This window comes from Lepidochelys kempii, chromosome 10, assembly GCF_965140285.1.
Source record: "Lepidochelys kempii isolate rLepKem1 chromosome 10, rLepKem1.hap1, whole genome shotgun sequence".
NCBI classification, from domain to species: domain Eukaryota; kingdom Metazoa; phylum Chordata; order Testudines; family Cheloniidae; genus Lepidochelys; species Lepidochelys kempii.
Genome location: NC_136389.1, coordinates 58,574,608 through 58,590,879, shown reverse-complemented (window position 1 = coordinate 58,590,879; position 16,272 = coordinate 58,574,608). Strand labels below are relative to the sequence as shown.

The window sequence follows — 16,272 nt, the reverse complement described above, 5'->3', positions numbered from 1 at the left end:
CCTAAGCAGTCACTCTTCATTAGTTCTTCAAAGCAAAAATTTATTTTGGGTCAGCATAGTAAGATCACCTTCAGGATCCATGATTAAACACTGCTTTTACGGTAAGGAATCTACTGACAAATGTATCTTGGCAAAAGAAAAGATCATTGGTATTGTTTTCTTACTGGCATCTGGAACTCTTTTCTTACCATAAGCCTTAACTCTGTTGTTCCCAATGACTTTAATTTCACTTTTAAAGACATACTGCAGTTCAATTCCTGGAACTATTCCTGATGTGAAAAAAAAGAAAAAGCCATTCTCACAGACTCTTGGGATACCAAAAGGTCAATGCCTTAACAAGAGCTTTCTTTCATAGTAGCTGCAAAACAGTCCAACAATTGTGTAAGAATCTGTATCAAGTGATCCTGAAACACTTTCCCAAGAATGCTCTAAAGATCATGTGAAAAACTCAGACAGCAAATAATTAAGAAGCTCAGTGTTATACTTCCTCATAATCTTAGTTTCTTTATGAAACTGGACATTCTATTCTTCAAGTTAATGATAGTGTATCCAGGCCTGAAAGCTGACCTGATTTCATTAAAAAGATAGCAGTTGTAAGAAGATAACACGTTTATAATAGCGCCTTTCATCCTGAAAGGTCAGTGTGTTGTACAGACCGCATGTATGTACGTAGCGGGGTCACTCACTTGCCACTGAACTGCAGCCATTCTGTGCAAGTGACGCTACACATCAGTTTTAAGGAGGGGGAGTGAATACTTTTCCATAAAAAGAAAAGGAGTGCTTGTGTCTCACGAAAGCTTATGCTCAAATAAATTGGTTAGTCTCTAAGGTGCCACAAGTCCTCCTTTTCTTTTTGCGAATACAGACTAACACGGCTGCTACTCTGAAACCTACCTTTCCATAATAACTACCAGGCAGGATTGGATAATAGCATGGAATTACCTGATCTGTAATTTGACCAGGAGAGCAGGATAAACATCTAACTCTTGCTAAATGTGCCCTGGAGGCGTGAATGCCCCAAATTAGTCAGGACATCTGTTACAGGTCTTATCCAGCAGATGGCTAGAAAAAAACAACCTTCATCCTGTGGGGACAGTGAAAGGGTTTTTGCCTTTAGCTTTTGCAGAAATATATTAGAAATATATATTCATAACATGAATCTCCTTCTCAAGTCTCCAAGATCTGTGCAGGCCCAGCTTTAATTTTACATGGTTATAAGCACAGCATTTGTAAGAGGTGCAGTCTGATCAGTGTGGTCTCATGTACCACAGTAGGTTAAAATCTATTTTTAAATGATAGATATGGTGTTTAGTGGATGGATGGGTTTGGATACTTAGCCAAACCAACCAAGGGACCCATTCTATCCACCTCTCCAACCTCTAGGTCAGGGGAGGACAAACGATGGCCTGGGGGCTGCATCCAGCCCTTCAGACATTTTAATTTGGCATTCGAGCTCCAGCCAGGGAGTGGAGTCAGGGGCTTGCCCCGCTCTGTGCATGCCGGGGCTCCCCGCTCCACACTATGCATAGAGGTAGCCAGGGGGCTCCGCATACTGCCCCCGCAGCTCCCATTGGCCAGCAATTGTGGCCAATGAGAGTTGCAGGGGCAGCACCTGCAGATGAGACAGCGCGGAGAGCCACCTGGCCACACCTCTGTGTAGGAGCCGGAGATAGGACATGCCACTGCTTCCGGGAGCTGCTTGAGGTAAGTGACACCTAGAGCCTACACCCCTGCCCCAGCCCTGATCCCCCCTCCCACCCTCCAAACCCCTCGGTCCCAGCCCAGAGCATCCTTCTGCGCCCCCAACCTCTCATCCCCAGCCCCACGCCAGAATCCACACCCCCAGCCAAAACCCTCACTCCCTCCTGCACCCCAACCCCCAATTTAGTGAGCATTTATGGCCCGCCATAAAATTTCCATACCCAGATGTGGCCCTCGGGCCAACAAGTTTGCCCACCCCTGCTCTAGGTGCTGCTCCAAGCAGCATATAGGGGCCACATAGAAAGGGCAAAGTGCCAAGGAAAATTCCCCCAAAGCACACAGGATCAGTAAGACTGGCATAATACTATAATACAGCCGTGTTAGTCTGTATTCGCAAAAAGAAAAGGAGGACTTGTGGCACCTTAGAGACTAACCAATTTATTTGAGCATAATACTGGCATAATACTGGCATAAGCCTATACTATCCCCTTCCAAGCCCCAGCCTGGAAGGGTGGGCCTGCTGAAGGAAGGTGTGTTTGCCCATAGGGCTCAGTGTTATAGGGCATATCAACAACTCATCACTGTTATGTTTCTTAATTTAAAGCCAGTTGATGTACTGGGGGTAGATGGAGAGTCATCTTGCTCAGAAATCCTCTGACAGACAGTACTATATGAATGCTTTCATCAGCGGATAATGGCTTTTCCAAATGAAACTACTTCTGTTACCATTACTTCTGACAGGCTGACCGGGCAGAGGATAGACAAAGTTGGGCATTCAAAGCTGTATGGCACAATTTGCACACACAGTCAGACAATGATTTTCTGCAATTTGCTACATGTGAAAACAACATATGACATTTACACTGATGATATCTCAGCCACTCTTTTCTACAACTGCATCACTTTTTCAGTTCAAAGACTTTCCCAAACCCTCTTCTTCTAGAACCCATCAAACCTCAAAGCAGTAATGACATATTTCTTCTTTCAATGTGTTGAACAAAGTCATATTTTGAACAAAGTCATATTGTGAACAGATACGTGTTAAGCACAATGTATCATTATGCCATCAAGAACAGTCATCTGTTCTGCTGGGAGATGTTCCAGCAGATCCCAGTGAGCAAGGCTGACATCCAGAAGAGCGTTCTCAATCCATGTGACTACACCACTGCCCTTTCCAGTCCACAGAAGGATTTCTATCTATACAGCTGTACAGAATCCAGGGAAGTCAGACCAGGAACTGCCTGCTTACTCTCTGTGACACACATCAGAAATTCTCAGAATTAAATCTTATGAAATCTGAAAGATTTCCCACAGAAAACTCCCCCCACCCATTTCCCCTACATCACACCACTAAAGAGAGCAGTGGGGACCCAAAAACGTGTCAGCTAACGCTGTTTGGCAATGATTGACAGCTGCTGACTTTTGTAATGGTGACCAATGCATTTGATAAAATAAATAAAAGGGAAACGATTTTCAAGTGTCTGCTCTGAACTGCAAACTTCTGCTATCACATGAGTATGCTGCCTGCATGACTGTGACTCACCTTGCAATTTCTTCTCCTGTGCAGTTTACCATTATCAATTCAAGATACACTTCATCAATGAAATTCAAGAGAAACAGGTAGAACCAACTTTTACCGTCTCTCTGACAGGCACTAAAGAAGATGCTGAAAATCTCCCCATCACGCTGTGAGTATTAGACACAAAGTCCCTATTTTATGGTGGTGAAAAATGAGGCCACGTTTTCTAATACAGGCTCACTTATATAATAAATATGCATCATTTGTTCTGAATTGCCTGGTTTAGTAGTCTTCAATAGAGACGAACTGGAAATCATGCAAAACAAAAAAATCCAACAGCCTTTTACAATGTTCATGCAAGTCTTGGTATGAAAAGTCACTATAAAATAGACTAGTCAATCTTAGAAGTTTTCTTGAACATTGAGTACGGCATCCTATCCAGTCAAGTTCAGTCCATCCCAGGATGAGCAGTTGTAGAATGCTGGGTCTATTTTGTGCAGTTAAAAGGCAATTTAACTAGAATGGGAGGTTCACCGGTAACGGTGGCTGTTGTCATGAGCCTAGGCAACATACAGAGATACTGTGTAGTATCTTCTTATGGTGACAGCATGCAGGAAGGAGAAGAGAAGAATATATCCCAAAAGATTCCTCTCCAACCAGGCCCATAGCCAGCTAACCACAGCTGACAGAGCGTTTGTGAAGTGAAGGACACACCCCACTTCCATTGCTATATGTCTTTTAGACTTGACCATTACAGAGAATCTGGATTGATGTAAAAGCAAATGGGAACTTGGGAGGTCCTTCCTGGAGAAACACTGAAACATCTGGTGTAATTCCCCACAGTTTAGACAAGTTTAGGGACATTTCTAATGAGGGATTTTCTGCAAAATCTGGGTGTTCTGTATTTACTGTTTTTCCACCCAGAGTGAGAGGGAGTTGGAGGCTCCTGGTGGGAAAGACCTTCGTGTAGTGAAGAAGAGGCACAGAGGGACTCCTTTTTGGGAAATATTTTCTTCTCCTGTCAGGAGTTGCTGCTGCTCCACAAATAGGCCAGGCTTCTCCCATTACTATCTCCCCGGTTTGTCAAATTCTCACACTTCACCATCCCTGGAGGAGCAGAAGCCCTGGAGGAGCTGTGATTCCCCCAGACCAAGGAGAAGGGAAACACCTTCTGATTTTAGCAATGGAGGGGAACTGCCCCCACCCACTTTGATCCCTATATATATGGACAATAATAACAAGAATTAAGTCCCTCAAGTAAGGTCTTTGAGGCAGGGACTCTCTTTTTGTTTGTTTGTACAGTGCCTAGCACACTGGGGTCCTGGTCCGTGATTGGGACTCCTAGGAACTACTGCAATACAAAGAACAAATAATGTCATCAGTAGCTCAGTGGCTAACGTACTGACCAGTTTGTAAATGGGAAGAGTACAACTTTATTTTAATAGTATATGCAGCACTGCTGTAGAATCTTGCAAGATTGTTTACAGTTAAAACATGCAGAAAGAAAAACACATTTTCTTCAAGTGTTGTTTAGATATTAGTGTCATCTGCTCTACCTCTTCAGATGGAAACCACAGATAGACCTATAATCCAGAAACTATCATTTACACAAAGCACATTTCAGTGTCCAGATCACTTTTGGTGGTTTTGCTTTTACAGCGTTGAAGGCATTACAGGAAATAAAACCTATTCCTTTCTCATCACTCTGGACATCGACATTGGTGAGCTAATGATGATCAAATTCAAATGGGAAGGAACTGCAGTTTGGGAAAATATCTGGGACACAGTTCAAACTATCATCCCCTGGACAAAGGGCAACCGTCGACCAGGACTTATTGTAAAGACAATAAGAGTCAAAGCAGGAGAAACACAGCAAAAGTAGGTGTTATAGAAATCACTTTTTGGAATAATTAAGGAGCAGTGTGGGCACAGATCTTGAATTATCAGATGTAGAATAACTAAGACTACAACTTTTGAGATATGCAAAGAAAATAAACCTCACTTTACTCCAATTCACTAAACACCACCCACTGTGCCTGTCCATCACACTTTTCTGTCTCCCAGATGAGTTTAAATACATCAGTGGGTGGGATAGGGAGACATAAAAGAACTTACAAACTGCTTTGTAGCAATAGAAGGTGCGGGGAGTGGGCTTGGTTTTCACTGGCTACGTATAGAAGAAGCAGGCTTTGGTCTGCTCATATTTTGTGTATGTCGAGTATGAGGAGGGTGACACGGCTGCATCATAAATCCAGTTGTGATTCAAAATAGAGCTGAATTCAAGGATTAACATGCACCTTTAGATATGCCCAGGCTTGAAAAAAATCACAGGATATTTGTAGGCCTAAAACTGAACTTTTTAGATAATTGATTGCTACATGTGGACTCCTGTTCTCTGACAGCAGCCTCTTTACCAGCTGACCTCTTTGGAAGTCGCAACCCACCTAGCAACAAGCTTTGAGCACTTTGGGTATGTCTTCACTGCAGAGTTAACTGGGGCAGTCACCTGTGTTAGCCTAGCCAAGGCATGAGCAGCCACTCTGCAAAGTGATTCAGTCCTCGCTGGTGCAGCACACACCCGTGGGAGTCAGCAGGACTTCTGGGGGCATGTCCCATGGTGCTTTATGCAGCAGGAATCTGAGCTGCTCTCTGATTGTTTCCCAAAGAACTGGGGAAATTGGGAGAACTTGTCTGGCCTTCCAGGCACATGGAGGAATTGTGGAAAGGCTTTTGAGACCTATCAGCACTTGAGTGGTTTCATCTGCAGGCTCATTACAAAGTAGGGGGTCAAGTGAAAATGGTGCTTGAGTCCTAGCATATGCCCCCAGCTTGGACAACTAGCCCTGGTTTTAAGCACCACAAACTCTGGTGAGAGGGTTTTATGTGAGAGAGGATTAGAGACAACACGAAAGTAAGAGCCTAAGTTAACTCTGCAGTGAAGATTTTCCCTAATACAATTGACGACCAAAGGCAGCTTGCTTTTCTTTTTCTTTTTTTACATAGACTGTACCTGTCAGAGTCCCTAGGGACCACACAATATCTTTGAAAAGGCACACATTGTTAACGAATGGGAGCTTTATAAAGACAACTCCTCCCCTTTCCCCCCATCACCTGCCCCAACAATAACTCCCCCCAGGGAAAAGGCAGGGTGCCTTACATCATGCTCAGAAGGGCAACAGAGGAGGAAGCAGATTTCAGAACTACGCAGTCTCCTGGCTGATTATTGATTACATTAATTTAACACAAGAAGTCTGTTTTCTGATAAACTTGGTAGATTTTCTCACATTAGTTTCTTTTGCCCTGGTCCAGTCTCTGACAGATGAGCTGTGTGTGCTGTATTAAAACTTATGTGGAGGCCCCTGCATGGTTGGCTTGTGTGTTAGTGAATTCCTTCCACTACAGAGATAGTGGAATTTCCATGGTGGGTTAAGTATCCACAGACACAGATACTGGAGAGGAAAAGCACCATACATAACACTGATCACTGCCAGTGTTTGGCAGTCACTCCTGCACTCTATGCTGCCATTTGTCTGGTGCTGTAGATGAAGTGATGAATTTTGTCAGGCGAACTGTAAAATCATTGCATTCTGTTTGCTAGGACTTAGATTTTCTTGAATAAAAACTTCTACATGCAAGGTGAGGTTTCATGGTTTTCAAGAGCTATTACAGCATCCCCCGTAGACAAACCATTACAGTACCAGTAACATCAGTGCTTATATTTGTGAAATGGTTTGTCTATTAAAAAAAAAAAAAAAAGGAAAATTTTAGCCAGAAATGTTTGTAATGGCTGCCACTGCTTTAACCTCCTGAGAACTAGCCCTTTTAATTAAGGTTAAATGAGAACAAATTGTCCTACTTTGCAGAAGGCTTCAACCCTGAAGGGACAATTATATTGGTCTTGCTCCAAAGAGCTCAGGAAAGACCTCACAGCCACCAATAATATCTATTGCAGATCATTGAGGGTACCCCTACCATCTGCAGAGCCATAGTTCCCTGGTGCTGATTTGAAAGAGTGACTTACAGAAATTTACATAGTGCTTCAAACCTGAAGAAAAAAATTATACATTTACTTGACCACTATCTTTGTGCTCCTTTTGCTCTTACTCAAAACATTTGTTTTATAAATATTTTCCTCCTCACAGAACAGCATCTCTGACTTGATCCTGCCATAGAGTATTAATCCTGAGTTTTTAACATCTCATGTTGGTATGAAAATGATAATGGACCCGTATTAACTTAGCTCAGTTTGCTGCAGGATCAAATTGGAGAGTAAGACGCATTGGGCATGACAGAGAGACATGGTCCAACCGGAGTTTTGATAGTTTAAGAAAGTGTATACAAAATGTGAAAGGAATATGTGGCTGCTCTGTTTGAAATTCCTAAAGAGGAAGGTTCTTCCCTGACACTGTTGTGTGTGCCAATAATGTGCTGCAAGAGGACTCTCAAAATAGTTCAAAAGAATTACAATACTTGTGTGCTGCTTAGGGATTCCCACTGGAGTAGAAAAGGCTGGGGGTTGGCACCACAAAACTTTGTAGGTGTTTTAGATACAGAAAACAATGCTAAAGGTTGTTGGGTAAGTGGAACTGGATTTTGGTGCTGAGGATGTTGTAATAGGGGCTGACGAGGTGCTATTCTCTTTCTATGCAATCTAGAACTTCATGGGAACTTAAATAACACCGTTGCTGAAATTGTGCTTTGGGGTGAGTGAAAGCTTACTAGGTATTTCTAAAAGGAAGCATAAGGAATACTCAAGGGCAAATCTCTCTTTGAAAGAAATGTAGAGGTGTATTTAAATCATTTACCAAAACTCCCTTGGAGAGACCAAACTGCATGAATTTAATCATTAGCATATTGGGAATTTTAGATTATAAAATACTAGAAGAAACAAACCATATGTTTTGATTAGTCTTCCACTTTCCCAGGCACTTGAACAAACAGTTAACTATATTTTCATATCCACATTTTACCCATTTTAATCATTTGAAACATTTGTTTGTAATGGTTTCATGTGCTAGATTTTCCCTTTGTGTAAAGAGTGGGACACGTGTCAATGAATGCTTTTTCAATAATGCTTCTTAAAGAGCAGAGGAGGGCTGTTCAAGGATGGGCTAAGCTTTCAGCTTCCTTTGAGACCTCATCCTCATAGCCTCAAAATGTTATTATGGCTGCATTTATACAAAGATATTTTCACTAAAATGTCCATCTACTGCTATTAATGTTTCAGCATCACACATGGTAGCAAGAGTGGGAGAACACTAGTGTAGGGGCCAGGCAGCTGCTGCTGTTTTAAGCACCATATTATCTATCAGAACAGATCTACATAACCTGATTCATGCCCCTAGTGGCCATGAGCAAAAATTTCTTCATGAAGACAATACTCACGAGAACTAGCATAAAGTATGGACAAACAGAAAGACCATACAGAAGCAGTAAACTAAATACACAGGAATCACCTATGCCTCACCTACTCCCCCCTACCCTGTTCTAAATACTTTGCTGCCAGATGTACATTCATAATTAAAAGCAAATGAAAACAATTAGGTATCTTATTAAAAAAGCAGAAAAAGAAGTTGAAGTCAAGAATACTATGGGGAACAGAACATTTACACAAAGAAATGTCCAAAAAAGGTAACTTATACTTTGTGTTTTCTATTTAGAATGACATTTTGTTCTCAAAGTGTTGACAACGTGCACCTGCATCCAGCCCAAGAGAAAACTTTTGTGAGATGTGCAAACAGCTCTCGGAGACTAAAGAGAAAATTCAGATTAGCAAGAACATGAACAGAGCTGCCTGTCAAGCATTAGTAAAATCCCACACCTACAACAATAGTTCAAACATTTTAAATATACCAAGTTTAACAAAAAACAATGTACACCAACAGTTCCAGAGGGAACAAGACAAAAATAAAAAATTAATTTTATTTTTGGGATACACCAATATACTGAAATATGCATTTTGTTTGTCCTTAAAGCTATTCCCAAACAGATCAGCTTGCAATTTCTTAGTCAATATCATGTGTTTATATCTAAATTGTTTTGAAATGCGGAAAGATAAAACCTGTTCTGGGGAAATGCAAACATGGTTACTTCAAAAGACTCTTGCTAAAAACTGCCGTTGAACACAAAGGCAGATTTCATGTTGCTGATTCTTTAAAAAGCAATTTGCTTTCCAACTAGACAACTTGGAATAACAACAATTTGCGTACTCCAAGGTAGAAAACAATTTTATTAGCGACAAAACAAGTAGTTCACTGGGGTGAAATAATTCATAGGCTCCATGGGGCAAACCTGAATATTATCAGCTAAAGCATAGTTGAATTACTTACTAATGAACTTGGTGTGTAAATCACTTACTGCAAAAATATTCTTACTGAAGAGAGAAAATTCTCACAACTATAGAAAACTTTTATGAGCTTTTAACTGAATAGCTTGCTAACATTCATGAGCTAAGGAGTTATGAAGGTGACAGGCTCATCCTTGTCTGATACCCAATAAAACTTACAGCGTTATGAGCCAAATAATTGTACCTTTAAGAACATGTTTCATTTAAGTTTATTCTATTGGAAAATGCTTTGCTGTTCAATGTAGTGACAGAAATATTTTAAACTAATTTGCTTTGAAGAAATGCTTAGTGTACATTCCAGCTGATAGTCCCTATTTGCAGTCATGTTCAGTGAACTTCTGCACGTAAATCCTTTTCATCATGCTAGTGTAAACTCTAAAGTTATGTAAAATTTTCACAGTAGACTAACATGATTTACAAATGAAAAATTGTAAAACTTCAGCCATTTTCATTACATTCAGAGAATTATGAAACTTCAAGATTATGTATTTCCATTATTTCCTGTATCAATAGAAAATATGGAAAAAAGAAATAGCCCTAAGTTTCCTTAGAAAATTTTTATTTTCAGTTTATGATTGCATGTGGTAATCAGAAAAATAGTGTTTTGACACTACATTGGTCATTTTGTTATGCCAGAAATCAAAATTTATCATTACAAGTTTGTTTTTACTACTGTGATGTTTAATTTTATTAAAGTCTTTAAGGAATCTGAAATGTTTTTCTCAAATAGTGAAAAATGTTTATGGTTGCTGGTGGTCATGAGGCCTGAAACAAGCCATATCGTCACACCAAAAACAGATAAATGTTAATAAAATATGTACAGAAATTACGAGTCAGGATATTGAAAGATGTGGGAAATCAACAATTTAGGCAGATCTATCAATCTTTAAATTAGTGAGCAATTACTAAGGGCAGGTGTACACTACAAAATTAAGACTACCTAAATTACGTTGATATTCAGCTGCCTCAGTAATTAAATCACTTTTGCATGTCCACACTATACTCTTTGGGTCAGCAGTGTATGACCTCACTACCAGTGCTTGCATCAAGGCAGAGAGCAGTGCACCAGGGGTAGCTATCCCACTGTGCAACTTGCCACCACCTAGTGCAGGGTATTTTGGGAAGGGATTGCAATGCTTCATGGGGGCAAAGGAGTTGTGCATGGGTGATGGGGACCATGCTTTCAATGTCTCATGATGCGATAAAATTTTGGAATAGAGAAAACTGCATCCCATGATGTTTCGCACCTCTTTTCAAAAGCCCCACAAACATGCGCCTCTGCCATCACTGGGTGAAGCATGGAGCCCGCCCAGCTCTCCACTATTGTGATGAGTGTTGCGAGCACAATGCACCTGATCATGCAGTATTTGAAGAGCTGCCAGAGGAGCCATAGAGGAACATGATGATTCCTTGGAGGCTAATGTGCTGTAGGACATAGAAACAATTCAAGGTTGTTGTTGGCATTCATGGAGAGGCTGCAGATGGTGCAGCAACACCAAACTGAGACCTGCTCTGACCGTGGAGAAGTGAGTGGCAATCGCTGTGTGGAAGCTTGCAACATCACATTGATTCCCCACAGATGGGTAGCAATTTGGAATTGGGAAATCCACTGTGATGCAAGTGTGCAGGGCCATCAACTGCATCCTGCTACGAAGGACTGAGACTCTGGATGGTTTTGCAGCAATGGGGTTCCCGAACTGCAGCGGGGCGCTAAATGCTATGCATATCCCTATTTTGGCACCAGACCACCTTGCCACAGAGTACATCAACAGAAAGGGCTACTCTTCTATGGCATTGCAAGAGCTGGTGGATTACTGGGGATGCTTTACCGCCATCAATGCAGGATGGTCAGGGAAGGTGCATGACTCACGCATCTTTAAGAACACAGGACTATTCAGAAAGCTGTAAGCAGGGATTTTTTTTTCCAGACCAGAGAATTACCATTGGGGATGTTGAAATGCTTTATAAATACAGGGGAAAGAACAATCATTTTCATTTCACAAACACATACACCAACAGTCTCTCTCACAGGGGAACGTATGTCACCTGTGAATATCTGTCCTCTCCCCCATATGGAATGGTAGGGTAGTGCAGCGGCCCCAGCCACCATATGGAATGTGGAGGGGGGAGGATTTAGGGAGGTCCCAGGATGCAGTTCTCTATAAGCTGCAGAGGGAGGTGCATGGGGCTGTTGAACCTGAAGGCCAACAAGAGTCTCCAGCATGTCTGCTTGAGAAGTGTTAGTAGCTCTTGCTGCACATCTCTCTCCTTTCTCTCTGCTCTTCTCCTCTCCTCTCCACCCCTGTCCATGAGGGTGATCCTCCAAGCCCTGTGCTTGGTATCCGAAGCACCAGAGGCTTGCAAGATCTCTTGCAACATGTCACTGTGTCCTCTTCCTTCTCCTCCTGATCTGGCTGAGCTGCTCTGCTAGTGTGGATGGAGACACCCTCTCAAGGCCACATTTCCACTTGCAAAAGATACCATGCACAGTGGTACTATTGAGAGTGTTTTCACAAGATCAATGGAAACTTGGTCTACACTGAACTTGCTCCCTTGAGCCACACAAGTTACAAACCCTACATTCTCACTTCTCCTTGGGATTCACACAGCATGGCAGCAGTCGCGGGGTGTGGGGGAGAAGGGGGGTGAGTTGGGACAATAAAGCAGGGTAGCTCGTGGGCATGAGTATACATGGATAGGGTAATTGAACTGAATACTGGCACTGTTTTCCACAAGTGGTGGTGATTGTAGCTGACATCTCACTCCTGAATGGAGGCTGAACGGGAACCGCTCCTGCACATGTCCAGAGGCAGACCAGGTCTATATGCTGCTCGCTAGTGTGCTGCAATGGTGCCTGCTTAAGAATTGCTGAGTGACATGGGAAAATGTCCTACCATGGCAGAAGAAATAAGTCAGCCCTCCCCAGAAATCTTCAGCTGAGGATTGCAGGCTACACCCAGGAAAGTTTCCTTGAGATCTCTATGGAGGACTCAAGGGACAGACCAGTGCACGTAAACCAACTCTTCTGCGAGGCTCCCCTCTGCCTAACCATACAGGGGATTGAGACGCAAATAGCGACTTTACCTCCATTGGTTATTTCACTACCTCTTCTAGTACAATTGAAAAAGAGTAAGTGACCAGATGTGCCCCTGCCATATCAAAGCAAACTGCATACTTACCAGAGATTCCTTCCCCTGCATCAGGCTCACCTATGCTGGACTGTAGGGACAGACTAGACTGCCCTGGCATCAAAACAGGTCCTGACTCACCGCACCACTGGATCTGCCCCTCCCCCCATCACTGTCCCCCATAGTCCTCCTCTTTCTCATCCTCTCTGTTTACTTCAGGAGCCTGTGACTCCCACTCCCCTAAGGTATCCACGTGGCTCATGGTGGTAGTGGTAGGGTCTGTGCTGACAACGGCATGCAGCAGTTTGTAAAAGCGGCATGTCTGCAATTGTCAGCCTCCTTTGCCTTCTGGTACACCTGCCACGGGTCCTTGGCTCCCGCACCGCACTGCTGCAGATCCCTTTTGTAGCCCTCCTCTCCCCATGCCCCGAGCAATCTGCTCAGAGATATCGATGTTCCTACGTCTGAATTGGAGCTGTGCCCGCACAGCTTCTTCTCCCCACACATCCAGGAGATCCACCACCTCCTGTGTACTCCACACGTCTGCAGCACGGAGCCAGCCTGGTCAGCTGCTAGGTGAACTCTCCATGCCGACCAAGCAGGAAATGGAAATTCAACAATTTGCAGGGCTTTAAAAGGGGAGGGGCTTGTATCTGTGTACCTGGCTGCCGGGCAGCGGAGTTCAAAGCAGTGACCAGAGTGGTCATGGTAGGGTATTGTGGGACATCTCCGGGAGACCACTAAAGTCAACATAAGCAACACAGCATCTACACTGACATTGTGTCAACCTAAGAACTACGCCTCTTGAGGAGGTGGAATTATTAAGTTAGCAAAGTGGGTGAGTTACATTGGAGGGAGTGACATATTAGTGTAGATCGGGGTTCTCAAACTGGGGGTCATGAGCTGTCAGCCTCCACCCTCACACCCCACTTCACCTCCATTTATAATAGTATTAAATATATTTTAAAAAGTGTTTTAAATTTAAAAGGGAGGGGGGAGTCGCATTCAGAGGCTTGCTGTGTGAAAGGGGTCACCAATACAAAAGTTTGAGAACCACCGGTATAGATGCTTACAGAGTTAGGTCAACATAAGTGGCCTTGTGGGAACTTAGCTCTGTCATGTAGGCCAGGACTAAATGTTGAGGTGGAAACATTTGCTGACAATTCATTAGCAGGGGACTAGACTAGATGACTTCGAGGTCCCTTCCAGCCCTACATTTCTATGATTCTATCTTATTAGCACTCACAGGCTTTTTTAAATAGCTACCATTCATTTAAAATAAGCCATGATCTTAAATTCAGAAACCAAAAGGGTGATCAGTAGCTGGGATATAAGTTGAAGCACACTTAACTGGTGAACAATACACCAGTTTTCTTCCTTGAAAATACACCCAGTTCAGAAGCTGATGTGGCAAAAGCAACAACTACTGGGAATAAGACCCTGATGAGAAGGAAAAAGTCTGCCCCAACTGGCTAAAAGGGCTTTGTGGTCTATGCTGACAGGGACAGATTCTAACCCCAGGAAGAAAATCTTTGGATCTTCAATGGACACAGTAAGTTTTGTGCTTTAATAGGTCTCACTAAAAGAAGAAAGGTTAGATTTTGTTCAGCTCCTGGCACTAAGTTTTTTCTCAGTGCTAGTATCTGATTGCTGCAGAGATCTGACAGTCCAAAATTCAGCCTATGCTTGATACTTGTTCATTATTCTTATGGCTGTGCCTGAATTTCCTCCAGGCCCTGGCAGGCTATGTTCAGTCAAAATCTCTGAAGACTACACTCAAAAGCCATATTAAATAAATCATGCTTGGTATGGCATGATAAAAAGAATCTTAAGGCAAGGGGGTCTGCCCAGACATAGGTGTAATGAAGGATCAATTGCCAATTCTGTTGTCAAGCACCAAAGCCACCAGGGCCAACTGGGTACTACTCAGATATTAACTCAAGCTTTCACTTTTATTGGTAGGACCCTACCAAATTCACAGCTGTAAAATCTGGTCTCCCCCGTGAAATCTGGTCTTTTGTGTACTTTCACCCTTTACTATACAGATACCATAGGGAAGACCAGCATTTCTCAAATTGGGGGTCCTGTCCCAAAAGGGGGGTGCAGGGTTTGCAAGGTTATTGTAGTGGGATTGCGGTATTGCCACCCTTACTTCTGTGCTGCTTTCAGAGCTGGGTGCCCAGAGAGTGGCAGCTGCTGACCAGACGCCCAGCCCCAAAAGCAGTGTCCTGCCAGCAGCAGCGCAGAACTAAGGGGGGCAATGCCATACCAGGCCATCCTGACTGCTGTGCTGCAGCTGATGGCGGCTCTGCCTTCAGAGCTGGGCTCCCGGCCAGCAGCCGCCACTCTCCAGCCGCCCAGCTCTAAAGGCAGCGCCATTGCCAGCAGCAGCGCAGAAGTAAGGGTGGCGATACCATGAACCCCCTTATAAACCTTGCGATCACCCCACAACCCCTTTTCGGTCAGGACCCCTACAGTTACAATACCATGACATTTCAGATTTAAATATCTGAAATAATGAAATTTACAATTTTTAAAATCCTCTGACTGTGAACTTGACCAAAATAGCCCTTGAATTTGGTAGGGCAGTACTTATTGGATCTTTTGAAACATCCTGTATGAGAAAAAAGCTGGTGGGAAAGTGTATGAAAGATCCATGTGGGTGAGTCTTGGGAGACTGAGTCAACTAATAAGGCCTGAATGTCCATCACTCTTGAACAGCAGACACCCACTTTTTGGTTGAATGTTTCTAAGTCAGGAACTGAATCACTGACTTTCCATGATATTTAGGCTTCTAAGTGCCTAAAGGCTCGTCTACAATGCACAGCATGGGGTGTGATTTCTAAAGCATGCTAACAGGTCGTGCACTAACTGGTCCATGTAGACCCTGCTGGTTCTCACTCAAAGTTCCTTAGTATACTTTAACATAGTGCTATGGAACTTTGAGTGAGAACCAGCAGGGTTTACACAGACCAGCCAGTGCATGGAAGTGCGCTTTAGAATTCACACCCCTGTAGTGCACATAATCCCATGGGGTACACAAGCCCTCAGTCACTTTTGAAAATGGGATTTAAGCACTTTTGAAAATTTTACCTCAAGTACCTTGTATTGAGACTTCCCCCTCCAGCATGCTCTCCTTCAAAAAGTGAGATGATATGTGGTTATTCACCACCTCTGAGAGGCCTTCATACCTCTAGGAAGCATGACTCTCTGGACCTTTCAAATGTGGTCCCATGTAACCAAGGGAAAACCAGGGGAGAGTTTACACATGAAATTTGGCTTGTTGCACATACTATACATCATCCAAACAGGCTTAAGAGCAGCTGAATCTCCAGACAGACAATTGTGTATTCCATCTTAGAATAAAAAGGTTCTTCTGATACTTGCGGCTATCTGGTTTCCTAGGTGAATTAGCTCTCTGGTGGAAACAGTGTGGCTTTAAATAAAATTAAGAAAACTGTGTACCTCAACTTCTGACATCTATGTAAGTTAAATCCACCTCTTGCTTTGCTTTGACTATGACATGACCATTGACAGGAAAACGTTAATTCCCTTCCTTCCAGTATCATAAACCACTA

At 43.0% G+C, this 16,272-nt stretch overlaps 1 protein-coding gene across 1 annotated transcript in view; it reads left to right on the top strand.

The window, feature by feature from the left end:
• The window catches only part of LIPC (lipase C, hepatic type), a 71,503-nt gene extending 61,482 nt beyond the window's left edge, over nt 1-10,021 (top strand). Inside the window, exons 7-9 of the mRNA XM_073303753.1 lie at nt 3,269-3,389; nt 4,880-5,098; nt 8,881-10,021. Of these exons, the coding sequence (XP_073159854.1) occupies nt 3,269-3,389; nt 4,880-5,098; nt 8,881-9,004 (464 nt within the window). The 3' untranslated portion in view covers nt 9,005-10,021. The remainder of the gene's footprint in view (nt 1-3,268; nt 3,390-4,879; nt 5,099-8,880) is intronic.
• The last annotated feature ends 6,251 nt before the right edge of the window (nt 10,022-16,272 follow it).